The 15,854-nt window shown below is 39.5% G+C and overlaps 1 protein-coding gene across 1 annotated transcript in view; it reads right to left on the bottom strand.

Moving 5' to 3' along the window:
* Positions 1 to 11,314, bottom strand: part of LOC136863515 (uncharacterized) — a 108,552-nt gene extending 97,238 nt beyond the window's left edge. Inside the window, exon 1 of the mRNA XM_068225979.1 lies at positions 11,148 to 11,314. Coding sequence (XP_068082080.1) covers positions 11,148 to 11,314 — 167 coding nt within the window. The remainder of the gene's footprint in view (positions 1 to 11,147) is intronic.
* Positions 11,315 to 15,854: the final 4,540 nt, after the last annotated feature.

Genomic DNA, 15,854 nt, shown 5'->3' with positions numbered 1-15,854 from the left:
TCAAATATTTACTTGTGGAACTGAATTACTTAAATGATGCCCTGATGAGCCCGGGACAGGTGCAATATGTTCATTTTCCTATGCTTATGTGTAAAGGAAAATGAACCTTACCGTACCGCACTCTTATTTACTCACTTCTACAGTGTAATGTACTTAAGGCTCATTTTCCTATTTCTCTTTTTATTTATTTAGTTACTCAAGAAAGGGCACCTGAGCCGAGGTTCTTGCGGCGCAACACAAGATTAAATATCGGCAGAGTTTACAAAATATTTACAATACAATAATAGCTTATTTCTTAATACGTTACTGTCTTAGAGAAGAGGAAGCCCTTACAAATATATAATACCACCGTACATTACTTGGTTTGAAAGATTTACTGCTCATTTTCTTTTGTTCATTGGTTATTTATATTTTGTTTAACATTAGCATACGAAAATGAACACAAAGAAAATTGTTCTAAAAGAATAATATTAATAATAATGTTACTTGCTTTACGCCCCACTAACTACTTTTGACGGTTTTCGGAGACGCTGAGGTGCCGGAAATTTGTCCCGCAGGAGTTCTTTTACGTTCCAGTAAATCTATCGACACGAGGCTGACGTATTTGAGCACCTTCAAATACCATCGGACTGAGCCAGGATCGAACCTGCCAAGTTGGGGTCAGAAGGCCAACCGCCTGAGCCACTCAGCCCGGTGAAAATTGTTCTGATGGACTGCATATACATATGTTGGGATCATACTGGGTGACTAATATTGAAAGGGATGACAGGAGATTGCATAAGAAAGTAGTTCAACGAGTGAAAGATATAGAAAGACAAACAATTAGGACAGAATGCAATAGTAAGAGAACACTAATAGAATTTTGTAAAATAAGTGAGAATATGACAATAAGGACACAAATGTTAACAAAAAGGGTAATGAGAGGAATAATCTGGTGGCTGATGGGAGTGTATAAAAATAAAGCTTTAAGAGAAAAAAATGACGAAAATAAATGTATTTTATGTAATTCAAATATGGAAGTGGCTCATTTGATTAAGGACTGCAAAGAAACATTACAGAGAAATACATAGAAAGGAAAGAATTGGATAAAATTCTAAATGAAAATGAACTGTACACACTCTCTAGTCTATTAAGCAGAGAATGGAAGAAACCGGGAAAGGTAGCCAAATTATTTAATATTATGAGAGGTATTTGGGAAAAAAATGTAAAGAAAACAGAGATAATTGCATGTAGCTACGTTCAAAGATATATGTAAGCAACTATTAATGAATATGTCTGTGGTAGTAGATTATAACTGAATATGGTACAAGTTACAAGTAAGTGACAGTTCGAAACTGAATAGAACCAGTGACATGTGATAGTGATGGATGCGATGATCGGACGGCCCCTCCCCCGTAGTGGTGGCCATCCTTGGATGGAGGGGGAGGGGGTTATGTCCGTTCATTGTTTTCAATCGGTCGTGTGGAATTAATATATTCGATTTATTCACAGATATGGAACATTATATAGTATAACTCACGAATAAGTAAGGGCGACAATAATTATAAGTTTAGTATTATGTTTCGTTTTTTTAAAATATTTGTTCAGTTTTGTCTCTTTGTTCCTTAGATATTGTATATTTCTAATTAATAGATTCAATTCATTGATATGTAAGCCGTACTGTATACCTTCTAATGAGATTGTTGGTTGTTTGTCTGTCCGTTTTATTTTATTTTGGTTTTATTTTAGTTTGGTTTTGTTAGTTTGTTTGTTTGTTTTTGGCTGCTGACATACAGTAGAGTTGGAAGAGGGCGGGATAGGCCTGACCTATCTCAAGCTAAAGTGTTGATTCGGTACGTCTGCACATGTAAAGTAGAGTAAAATCGTGAATAGTGTTAGGTTAGAGGAAGTAAGTTGTCAATGAGACAGTGAAAGATGAGCCGAGTTATGGAATCCGTCTCGGCAGTGAAATGCAGGTGTGACAGCCTACATGTAGAGCTAGGCAATCCGCACACATGTGGGCTGTTACAGGAAGGAGTGGTGAGGAAATAACATTGACAGCTTAAAGGGTCTATGAGGTATCGGTTTCCGAGCCTCATGAGACATTTCTGGTCGTGACATCCCAGGGAAGGGTGGTAGGAGTTCCTCACCAGGGGTGATGTCGCGGCCAGACAGATTTAGGATAGATTTAGTATATATTCATGTAGTAAAGTAGTTAGTATTTTTTTTTGCTAGGGGCTTTACGTCGCACCGACACAGATAGGTCTTATGGCGACGATGGGATAGGAAAGGCCTAGGAATTGGAAGGAAGCGGCCGTGGCCTTAATTAAGGTACAGCCCCAGCATTTGCCTGGTGTGAAAATGGGAAACCACGGAAAACCATTTTCAGGGCTGCCGATAGTGGGATTCGAACCTACTATCTCCCGGATGCAAGCTCACAGCCACGCGCCTCTACGCGCACGGCCAACTCGCCCGGTAGTAGTTAGTTTAATTAGGTGGTGTGTTGCATGTGGAGCTGGCGATCCGCCCATGTGCAAGATGCTACAAAGTAGATTTAGAAGTAGTTAAGTAGTATATTCATGTAGTAAAGTAGTTCGTTTAGTTAGGTGGTGTGTTGCATGTGGAGCTGGCGATCCGCCCATGTGCAAGATGCTACAAAGTAGATTTAGAAGTAGTTAAGTAGTATATTCATGTAGTAAAGTAGTTAGTTTAGTTAGGTGGCGTGTTGCATGTGGAGCTGGCGATCCGCCCATGTGCAAGATGCTACAAAGTAGATTTAGAAGTAGTTAAGTAGTAAGTAGTTAGTGTCTAGCTATAAATAGTTTGTGAGTGTTTATTTTATTGGAACATTGTAACTGGGCGAAAGCCTGTTATGTTCAGTTCAATAAATAACAATAACAATATACATATGTGGCTGGGAGACGTGACAAGTCTTAAGGGCAATAATGGATAGGAAGAGCATTGTATGATATGACCTTTTGCCCGAACAGTGACGATTTATCATGCTAGCCTGGTGCAGTCCTTATAAGGTCGACCCTCCAACGAAGGTGGGCTTCATCTGTCGTGTATAGGAAAATGCATGTGACTTTGGTGGAGTATAGAGTTGCAGGGATGTTGAGGACCGCACAAAGACCCAACAGAATTAACCATTTAAAACCCGTTCGGGAATCGAACCCAGGGCCCGCTGAACCTAAGATCACCATGCTAATCGTTGAACCATGAAGCCGAGCAATTATTGTGCTTATCAACGTTCAGATTCAAATAAATGGGGAAAAGGTTAGATTGCAAGTGTGTAATTATATTTAGGACTCTAAACCATTTATTCTCATTATATTTACTTCCTTTTTCTGGTTAATGCACAGTATACATTATATATCGTTGCTCCTATGCCAAAACCGCGAATGTGACAATGCTCTTCCTATCCATTATTTCCCTTAACACAGGTCAAGCCTCCAGCCACATATTGATATACAGTCCATCAGAACAATTCTCCTGTCGGCAGCCCTGAAGATGGTTTTCCGTGGTTTCCCATTTTCACACCAGGCAAATGCTTGGACTGTACCTGAATTAAGGCCACGGCCGCTTCTATCCCATTCCTAGGCCTTTCCTGTCCCATCGTCGCCATAAGACCTATCTGTGTCGGTGCGACGTAAAGCAAATAGCAAAAAAAGAGAACAATTTTCGTTGAGTTAAATTTCCTATGCGGGTGTGTAAGGGAAAATGAACCTTAAATACATCATAGGCTATAAGTGGGTAAATAGGTCATGTTGAAATACATTCCCACAATACAGAACAGTAAAGTTTATCGGCCACTCATAAATATAATAATGCTATTTTTACTATTTTCTTAGGGATTTATTACAGATTTTTTTCAAATCTTATGGAGGAAAAAGACTCTTGTGCTTGTCCTCATACTGAGGTTGTGCAGCTCTTTTCAGGCACACCTCCAATGAGGGTGAGTTGCAAGTACCATTTCAACCACATACCAGCCCTCCTGCCATTCTTAAATTTCTGACAGTACCGGGAATCGAACCCGAGTCCCCGAGGATGGCAGCTAATAACACTAACAGCTACGCTACGGCGGCGGACATGTTCTAGATATCAACACGGGACTTTTACGTTGACCGCCTCTGTGGTGTAGTGGTTAGCGTGATTAGCTGCCACCCCCGGAGGCCCGGGTTCGATTCCCGGCTCTGCCACGAAATTTGAAAAGTGGTACGAGGGCTGGATCGGGGTCCACTCAGCCTCGGGAGGTCAACTGAGTAGAGGTGGGTTCGATTCCCACCTCAGCCATCCTGGAAGTGGTTTTCCGTGGTTTCCCACTTCTCCTCCAGGCGAATGCCGGGATGGTACCTGACTTAAGGCCACGGCCGCTTCCTTCCCTCTTCCATGCCTATCCCTTCCACTCTTCCCATCCCTCTACAAGGCCCCTGTTCAGCATAGCAGGTGAGGCCGCCTGGGCGAGGTACTGGTCATACTTCCCAGTTGTATCCCCCGACCAAGAGTCTGAAGCTCCAGGACACTGCCCTTGAGGCGGTAGAGGTGGGATCCCTCGCTAAGTCCGAGGGAAAAACCGAACCTGGAGGGTAAACAGATGATGATGATGATGATGATGACTTTTACGTTCATAGACCATTTCTAACTGAGCTGACTCTTGTTCAATTAAATTTTTCTTCTGTAAAACAACAACTATCCGGCTTTTGTGCAATGCCAAGGTAATACGATCTGAAAATTTATAAGACGAAATAGTTCAGTGAATCTACAGCCAACTAGGTAAACATAATTCCAATTACATGTCATGTCTTTGAACATTTCTGAATGTAAGTCACATATTTTTATCATGCTGGCCTGCCGGGCTGAGTGGCTCAGACGGTTGAGGCGCTGGCCTTCTGACCCCAACTTGGCAGGTTCGATCCTGGCTCAGTCCGATGGTATCTGAAGGTGCTCAAATACGTCAGCCTCGTGTCGGTAGATTTACTGGCACGTAAAAGAACTCCTGCGGGACTAAATTCTCGCACCTCGGCGTCTCTGAAGACCGTAAAAAGTAGTTAGTGGGACGTAAAGCAAATAGCACTATTATTATTATCACGCTGGCCTCTTCGTATTACACGACAATATTCAGAGTAACGTAGCACGGTAATATTTTTAGTTTTTTTAAATCTCCTTTTAGAGAATATTATTCTAATTGCATTAGAGATATTGTAATTTTGTCATCCAGACATGAAGAACTTCCGTCTCTAAATATAAGGAAGGGCATTCGGTTCAACTCGTCCAGGCTACATTCCCCTTCGGAAATCTATCTCACTTGCAGCTAGAGCGGAATCATATCTGGCCCATGTGTCATCCGATAGCTTCATAACAAGACACTAAGACGTAGTAAACAATATGTTTTTTGTAGCTGGAAACATGTGGTAGGAACAGGATAGAGAAAATATTAGTTCTTCCTTTCCTGACAGAATTTAATAAGAAAATGAAAGGAAGGAACAGAGGTAAATAAGATGGAAGGCTCACGGATTTATTTGGTTCACTCAGCTAATATGGAATTTCAGTCTCGTTTCAAATTTTATTCACTTGAGAAGAAAATATACTATTTCGTATCTATCTCTATTTCATTCCATACTTTTAAATACCGAGCGCGTTAGCCGTGCGGTTAACTGTGAGGTTGCATTCGGGGGATGGAGGGTTCGAATTCTACAGTGGGCTGCCCTGAAGGTGGTTTCCCGTGGTTTCCCATTTTCACAGCAGGCAAATACCGAGGCAGTGCCATAATTAAGGCTACGGCCACTTCCTTCCCACACCGAGATCTTTCCCATCCTTGCGTAGCTGAAAACCATCGATGTGTTAGTGCGATGTTAAACCACTAATTAAGAAAAGAAAACAAATTTTTACTGAGGATTCCTACCACGACTATTTATTCATTTACATATACCATTTAACGGATTTATTGCCCACTTCAATGTACTGTTCATTTAGCTCGGTTATCTCCGAGTCTTGTGGTGATAGTCACAGTTGAGATTTTGTCCGCGAGTAAAATAATAATAATAATAATAATAATAATAATAATAATAATAATAATAATAATAATAATAATAATAATATCATTCAATGAACTTACAATAATGTCTAGATTTGTTGCAGGCGAGAATACACTTTGAATATCGAATTAGTTATATGAGCGTTGTGTATCTAAGGTTCCGCACCTTACTCAGTTATTTCTTTCTGCTTGTCGAAGGCTAGTTGTGAGCATTAAAATTCTGCGTGCAAATTAAATTCTCATTTTCGAAGAAGACATTTCTGCTGAGACAGGTTCAGCTGAGACTGGCGCTCCTAAAATACAAGGTTATCTGTATTTCTATGGTTTTCTTTTAAAACCTAGTATGTCCCAGTGCTCTTTCCCAATTATATTCCTTAAGATTGGTCACGCCCCTAGCCACATATTTACATCCAGTCCGTCAGAATAAGTGTCGATGTGTTCATTTTCCTACGCTAATGTGTAAAGGGAAATGGACTGTGGCTGAGAGGGGTGTCCAGTCTTGAGGAATATAATAGGTAGGAAGAGCAATGGGACATACAAGGTTTGTAGAGGAAGCTATTAGGTATTAGCTGTTTGACACTTGCTATTGAACAGCCTACAGTATAGGGATTGATTGTGAATTGCTCATCTTCCAGGTTTTCTTTCTTAGTATTGAATAATGTACAATAAATATCTCCCTGGAAGGAAAACCATGAACTGGCATTGAAGACATTTCGATATTTATATCTATGGCTTACTTCTAAAACCTCGTATGTCCCAATGCTCTTCCTACCCATTATATCGTCTTTGCCGGGGCAAAACCTCCTATGTGATAATATTTTTGGAGATATACTGACCCTCAGTACATACATTATGAAGAGCGAGCATGCTTTGAACACATTCACACAATATTGCACCTTAGATGACAGAACCTTACCGGCCAAAGTTCTAAGCTAAAATATTTCACATACGAGGTTTTGTACCGGCAGCGACGAAATTCTTTCAGACTGGTCAAACCTCCCAGTCATATATTTATATGCAGTCCGTCAGAACAATTTTCGTTGTGTTCGTTTTTCTATGCTGATGTGTAAATGAAAATGAACGCTAAATGCATTATACTGTAGGACTACGTAAATACGTAATTAAAATATATATTCCTACAGTACGGTACGTAAGGTTCAATTTCCTTTACACATTAGCATACGAAAATGAACACAACGAACGTTGTTCTGTTGGACTGCATATCCATATGTGGCTGCGAGGCGTGACCAGCCTTAAGGAAAATAGTGGATAGGAAGAGCATTGAAAGATACGAGGTTTTAGACCTAAGCCCTCCATATATAATGTTAATTAATTTATGGATTGAGAGTCTGACTATTAGAATCACGTAGTACATGACAACATGTTGTTTATATGCGTGTTTCTGAGTGTCCAGGTATAATAATTCTTATTTTGATATTCGACTGAGACTTTTAGGGTCAATAAAGGGGTTACTGTGAAATAGTTTGACTCCTCCTTCAGCGTTTGACCTGATCTTCTATGTGTCTATATATTTCGATTTTCTACGCCTGTAATTTCAGAAAAGTTCCTTCATATTTGATGAAGATTATTTTGAGGTGAGAATGGACTATGACTATTTCATAAAATTTATAGTCGACACTTCCGTAAATATATTTCTGTACGGAGGACTAAAATAATCTGTCTAAGTTTATGTTAATAATAATACTTTTTATTAAGTCGAACATTTGCGAGAGAATGTCTACCCGTAATCAGAACTTTTCCTTAAAAATATGTCACGAAATGCGCCGGACACCGGTTACCCTATTTTGTTCATAGAAGGAACTACGCAGGACTGTGCTATGTAATACAATTCACTGATAAGTAGGAATCATTAATGAAAGGTATAAATAAAATTGACATTACATTGTGAACACACAAGAGGAATAGAATATGAGTAGGATATGCATTTCAGGAAGTAAAACTGTTTGTTTATAGCGTACAAACTGTCAAACACATTTCATCAGTGGAGGTCATGTTTGCGAAACAAATGGTGACTATTTTTATGAACTTTTGTTATCCCAATATCATGAATTAGTATATGGTTCTTTACGTAACAGAGTTAAACAGGTGATGTAAGGCCAGAAAATTAGGCACATACCGTGTATTTCATTTAATTATCCTCTTCAGACCCTAGACAGATAAAACGTGGACATTTACTTCTTAATCATGTGGTCTGTGTTACATAAACCATGACATTTACGAGCCGCTGAGTTCATGAAATATTTACCAGCAGCAGATTACAGCAGAGCAAGAGCATACTCGAGGGAAATATCCAAGATGACGGACGGATAGGGACCCTTCCAGGTGAGATGTCATTTGAATGCTCTTTTGTTGTTTTAACTTTCAGATACTGTTTCTTACATTTTACCATTTCTTTACTACATTTACTACATTACTACAAGAATGGCTTCAATAATACATTCTAAAATATTGTAATTCAATGAAAATTTTCGGGTGGACATGTCGTCACAGCTGTGCCAAAACCGCGAATGTGACAATGCTCTTCCCACTCAATATTTCCCTTAAGAAGGGAGACGCCTCCCAGCCACGTATGGATAAGCAGTCCATCAGAAGAATTTTCGTTGTGTTCATTTTCGTATGCCACTGTGTAAAGGAAATTGAACCCTACTGTACCGTGCTGCAGGAATGTATATTTCAATGACGTATTTACGCAGTTCTACAGTATAATGCATTTAAGGTTCATTTTTATTTACACATCAGCATAGGAAAACGAACACAACGAAAACAGTTCTGATGAACTACATATCAATATGTGGCTAGGAGGCGTGACTAGTTTTAAGGTTTTGGCACAGCAGTGACGATATGTGCAACATCTATCACGACGATCCTGTGGTATGAATACTCATTCTAATGCTAAATTTAAGATATTTAGGTCATTCAGTTTTAAGAAAGAAATGTTTGTTCCATTTCGTCTGGTCTTGGGCCTGAAGGGACTGTCATAATCTAATAAACACTTATCATTCTTTCACTCTTCCTCTGTTACTTAACTACACTATATTCTGCAGTACGTCAGTTAATAATACTCCTCTAAGTAGTAAAATTATTTATCCTCACTAGAAAGGAAGCATCTGCTTGTTTCCTTTTAAGAAGGCCAGATTTCAATTAGAATGAAGCATTCTTATGGCTTCGTCTTCGTTATTTGCTGTTCATATCATTCTCTAGGAATGTGCTTCACGTGCTGTGCTGCTATGTCCTGGGGAGTTCTGAATGGTTCACTTAACTTCACGTTGAGAAATAAGTTGTGATGCACGTACCACAGGGCGAATTGGTGGTATGCACGAAGTTGCGTAAGACTGAACACTGTGTCCAATTAAATGTTCCCTTAATAACCGGTCCAGAGCGGCTAATTTTATAGATTCGGGAATCAAGTCGTCGCTTACGAAACTAAATCTCGTATCAATTATTTTCCTTAAGACTTGTCACGCTTCCCAGCCACATATCGATAAGCAGTCCATATCAACAATTCTCTTTGTGTTCATTATCCTATGCATGTGTGTAAAGGAAAATGAATCTTAAATACGGTATACTGTAAAAGTGCGTAAAAATGTCATGCAAACATATATTTCTACAGTATGGCACGGTAAAAGTTAATTTTATTTTACACAGTAGCCTACCATAGGAAAATGAACACAATGAAAATTGTTCTGATGCACTGAATATCTATATCGCCCCTTAAGAAACAATACCGCATATCTGACAATGTTCTTCGTATCCATCATGTTCCTTAAGACTGGTCGCGTCTCTCAGCCACATACGGACATGCAATTTTCGTTGTGCTCATTTGCCTATGCGGGTGTATAAAGGAAAATTAACTTTAAATTCATTTTACTGTAGGTATTCGCAAATACTACATGCCAATATTCTGTACGGTATGGTACGGTAAGGTTCATTTTCCTTTAAGGGGTGGTATAGGAAAATGAACTTGACGAAAATTATTCTCATGGACTACATATCCATATGTCGCTGCTAGGCGTGACCAATCTTAAGAAACATAATGGATAGGAAGAGCACTGTCAGATACGCGTTATTGTTTCTTAAGGGATGATATGTGGCTGGAAGACGTGACCAGTCTTAAGGAAAATAATGGATAGGAAGAGCATTGTGAGATACGAGGCTTTGTTTCTTAAGCGACGAAGTGTTATTGAGAATCACACTGTCTTTCATACCAGAAATAACTTTTCTTCGATTTCTGTCTCTTATCCTGACATTTCTCAAAAATACGGTCATCTCCTTCTCTCTTTCCTCTCTTAGTTTAAAAATGCGGTCGCTAGTTTCCACCACCACGAACACCTCAAGGGTACACGTTATCAGGTAGCTCTCACGAGCTCAATAAGTGGACGAATGTGATCACTTTGGTAACTGAGGTCTCCAAAACAGGAAATGAGCAAAACATTTTATAGCAATCCTCATTTAGGTAGAGTAACTGAAGGGTGACGGGAGATTGTAGGAGATGTAAATCTGGGAAGACGGTTGTTGTAACAATACGGTGAGTCTCACTGAGGCACTAAAAATATTATTTCTACGACATGGAGAATTTTTATCACTACCAAAGACGAAGGTTACAATGTTAGGGCCTGACTCACAGCGCTCGTCCTAAAACCTGAAATTCAGTGAGGTATGTCATAAAATCCAATATAATAGCAGGAATCATCTAGTTGACAGCCTTACACCCTGGATTCCTTACTGTCCATACATGCGTGATTCAGATGTGTGTGTACCTTCTCTGCTCAATATGTCAATGAATTTTGTTTACTCGGAGTCGCTTGGAAAATATTTGCATGTGCATTAAAATTCGGACCATTTCCATACAACAACAAGGCCTCCCCTGTCAAAATTAACACGTTTTTCCTTACTAACTGCCGCATGTACCAAATCGAAATCACGGAATACATATGGAACCCTTCATGTCGCTTGTCACATACACGACATGTTAAGGAATTAAATTTGATACAGTATTCTTGAGAGATTTCTAACTATTTTTTAATAATTGTCAAGAACTTACCTTTCAGGGACTCCACTGCTGAACCTGTCCGTAACATAAGTTTTTAAAAAAGAAAATGAAATTCTTACTTACGGCGGAGGTTGAACTGGGTCAGGCACGCGGTAATTTCGGTGATATCGCTCTACAGCCCTCAGCATGGAGTCCTCCAAGTCCGGAGTGACCAACAGGAGGAGCAGCATTCCCAGGACTGTCCCCGTCATCATCAGGAAGAGCTTCATCACCTTGAGGAACGGATTCATGGCTGCCACTCTTGGTTACTTGAATCAAAGTTTACAGGGGATCATCTGGAAGAGATTCAAAGAAATTGATTTACAAGAAATATTTTGACTATTCTTCTCCACAATATATTGTGTTCAACAAGCTCAGTTTTTCACATTCCTCAAAGTCTACTCCGCGCAATGTGTCGTGCAATACGTATTATCCATTGAAGAGTCAGTGAAGACTGATAGGGGAACACGAATTGAGTTGGTGGCAGGTTATATGATTCCGTCAGAATCTCGTTTAATCGCTTGTTGATCATTCTGACGTAAGTTCCAAATAAATAAATGATTAATAATCAATAATAATAATAATAATAATCATCATTTTGACTCAAAACGAGAAACAATAATTTCCTGGTAAGTTAACATCAAGAAATGCCTCGAAGTAATGGGCCTACGACCAGAAGACGCGCACAAATGATACCTTTCCAGAACAAGCAACGTGACTTTTGGGACTTGCCAGGATGTGAAGTGGACAGCTAATGCAAAGTGGTGGGATGAACGCCGTGATCGACACAGCGAGCTAATGGATACCTACTGGATCAATCTAAAACTGAGTAAACGTCAGCATATATAATGAAACATATCGTGGTCCCTAGTTTGGTCTATTAGAAAATAATAAACAATCAATCAATTAAATAAATAAATAAATAAATAAATAAATAAATAAATAAATAAATAAATAAATAAATAAATAAATAAATAAATAAATAAATAAATAATAGCATAAAACTTCCAAATCGATGGATTACTTCTAAAACCTCGTATGTCCCAATGCTCTTCCTACCTATAATATTCCTTAAGACTAGTTCCGCCTTCCACCCACATACGAATATGCAGTCCATCAGAAAAATTTTGGTTGTGTTCATTTTCCTATGCTGATATGTAAAAGAAAATGGACCTTATTAAACCGTATTGTAGGGATATTGTTTGCGTGGCGAATTTACACATTCCTTTAGTATAATGTATTGAAGATCCAATTTCCTTCACATATTCTCATAGGAAAATGAACACAACGAAAATTTTTCTGATGGGTTGCGTATCCATTTGTGGCTGGGAGGCGTGACCACTCTTAAGGAAAATAATGGATAGGAAGAACATTGGGAGATACGAGGTACTAGAAGTAAGCCGTCGAAATGCCATCGAACTGATGCAGGATGGGGATCATGTTCCACCGTCTGTGCCACTTAGTCCGCCTTAAAACTAAATATTCCAGTCAACAGCCCAACAGTAGTCGGGATGCCTTTTAGGTTAGTAAATTACATTAACTCGAGTATTATTTTATGAGTTAGAAAAGTGACGTCTTTGACGATGTGAACTGAATATAAAATGATAAGAAAATGTTCTTAATTGAAATTAAGCAGTTTTGTATTGACGAAGAGACTCCTTTGACGGTAGATGTTCCATTATGGTTTTAAGTAACATTAGCGAAATAAGTTAGGTTTACTTCTGAAATTGAGGAATACATTTTTAACAACGCATTCAGGTTGCTGATGAGATCATGGATAACTGGTGGATTTTAAATGCAAACACTTTTTTTCAGTTCACGGGCTTTCTACAGTTTTTCCCTTTTTGTAGAATGGATTATTGTAACGTCAACTTAATAACATTTCCTTTTAGCTGTTGCCAAAGCCAGCAGTGAACTCATGTAGAAGATAAATCATGCTTGTACAATCCATAGTGTTGAATATCAATTTATCTGTCCACTATCTTGTAAACTAAATGTTAAGTTTGATATTTGACCTTGTAAGTAATCGTTTTAATGGTTATAAACAAATAAACTATGATTCGTAGGGCTCTTGAACATCGGATAATTCTGAATGAAGTCTCTTTTAACATACACACATAAGCTCACCGGACAAACAATTAGTCAACCCTGGAGAAATCATTACAGGCATCATTAAATACGGCGTAACTCCTCCTCTGGACCTGATAACAACCTGGACTCGGTTAGGAAGTGAGTGCCTACAAGGTTGTGCAGGTACGTCGTATATGGGTTAATATACTCGCTGAGGATTTGATCGCACAATTCCACCAAATTTTGGGGAAGCAGATGTGGGCGTTTTACCCGCTGTCCCAACATGTGCCACAGATTTTCAATGGGGTTCAAGACAGGTAATTTTGCAGGCCAATTGAGATGTAATATGGTGGGGGAGTGTTCATAAAACAAGTCAATATTCGTTCAGCCTCTTTGCCGTTGTCATATTGAAAAATCAGGGTATCAATGGCATACTCATCAGGCAGATATTGACTGAAAGGCAACAGGTGATCATCCAGAATGTTTAAATAAACATACTGGTTCATGTTAGTGGCCACCTCAGTGAGCGGGCCCAATCCATGATACGAGAAACACCCCCAAAACATCACAGACCCACCTCCGACTTGAACTTGACCTTGTACACACCCAGGATGAAATGCTTCATTTGGTCTTCGGTGCACTCAGCGACGTGCGTCATTGGAATACAGGCAAAAACTTGATCCGTCAGACCACATTACGTTCTGCCAGCCAGCTGCTGTCCACGTGCGGTGATTGCTAGCCCATTGAAGACGCGCAGCTTTATGTGCCTGTGTGAGCAATGGACTCGTGCGAAATGACCGACTCCCAATGTTCATTGCATGCAGTACCCGTCGCATTGTTCACTTGTTAACAGGTTGGGATGGACATTCATTCACTGCCTGCAGCAATTCCTGTCGGGTTTGGAACCGATTTTGCATTCACAAGCCGTGAAACACACCATCGCTCGCCCTCTGACCACAATTCTCACATCGTGTTTCGTGGACACGTGTAATACACCACTGCTTGTAGACACATTGAACAGTCTGCTGCGAAACACTAACAAATCAGGAAACTTCACGCAACGTATGGCCATGGGCACGGCCAAACACGATTGTCCTTTTTGCCACTCTGTCACATCCTTACATCTACTCATGTTGACATACACTGTCCGCTTGAAACATCAATTTATCACTGATCACTACTGCCTTATGCTCACGTAGAGGCAGTACGCGTGTGGTTGAGCACAGAACTCGTTCACTGCGCCAACTGTAAAGGCTTAATGTTCCACCTGCGCACTGGGGTGACTAACTAATTATTTGTCCGGTGAACTTATATACTTACATACATACATACTGATACCAATTGGTTCATATCATTGGCATATAATTGTTGTAGTTGGACGAAAGTTATATTATATGAGGTAGAATTTGAAGCAGGATATATGTCGCAATCCAGCTTGCTAAAATTATATCTTCGACAGCGCACAGTGGATATTGCATCAGAAAGAAGGCGATGGAATCTTCCCCTCTAGAGAGAGAAACGTGAGCTCAACATGCGACAGAGATATTAAAATTAAGATGGCAGAACTTTCAAACCAGCGAATTACAAAAGACCTCGCGAGGAAAAAATGAGGCAGCAGCAGGGACACCAATATGAACGCGCTGCGATATAAGCTTAAAACCATAAGAAGTGGTTGTTAAAGACAAATAAGACTTTCAAGTAACTATAAAAATGCAACAGAGATATCCTGGAAAACCTTTTTAATTAGATATGTGGCTACTGGAAACAAGGTATGATGAAACTGGTCCGGAAATTCCCAAGGCGTTTGTTCCACGAGGACGCCAAGCGGTGAGGCGCAGCACTCTACTCTTAAGTTCGGGACTGAATGGTTCGGACGTGTATTGTGATCGTCGCCGGAAAAACGTCGACAGAGCATTTAGCGACGTAAAGGAACAAAAACCTATTTAATATTCTGAACTTAGTATACAGGGACTATTCGCATAAGGGGATTAATTATATTCAAATTGTCTTAGATTTGAATTATTACGTGTGAAGTGCCGATAGACTTGTTCGTCAAGCATCAGTAAACATGGTTAAAGATGATGTCTCTAAAGATAATAGATAACTTGATGTCTTTGGAGTGTACAGACCGGGAAAGGGTAGCGCTGACGCTGATTCAGAATTATTTGATAAGGTAATCAGCTATGCTGGAAATGTTATTGAAAGAAATGTGATAGTAGCAGGTGATCTCAATTTACCAAATGTCAATTGGGAAGGTAATGCGAACGACAGGAAGCATGAACAACAAATGGCAAATAAGTTAATATGGGAAAGGCAGCTGATTCACAAAGTGATGGAACCAACTAGAGGGAAGAATATTTTGAATGTGGTGCTGATAAAACCAGATGAGCTCTATAGAGAAACCGAAGTAGTAGATGGTATTAGTGATCACGAAGCTGTTTTGGTCGTAGTTAAAATAAATGTGATAGACAGGAAGGTTTTAAAATTAGGACTATTCGGCAGTACCATATGACTGTTAATCAGGCATGAGGCAGTTTTTAAAAAGTAATTATGAAATGTGGAAAACGGTAAATAGAAATGTAAACAGACTCTGGGATGGGTTTAAAGCAATTATTGAGGAATGTGAAAACAGGTTTGTACCCTTAAAAGTGGTAAGGAATGGTAAAGACCCACCTTATTACAATAGAGAAATAAAGAGAATAACAAGGAGGTGCAGATTGG

The sequence above is a fragment of the Anabrus simplex genome, chromosome 2 (assembly GCF_040414725.1).
Source record: "Anabrus simplex isolate iqAnaSimp1 chromosome 2, ASM4041472v1, whole genome shotgun sequence".
Lineage (NCBI taxonomy): Eukaryota > Metazoa > Arthropoda > Insecta > Orthoptera > Tettigoniidae > Anabrus > Anabrus simplex.
The sequence above is the reverse complement of the archived record's forward strand: the minus strand, read 5'-3'. Positions and strand labels throughout refer to the sequence as shown.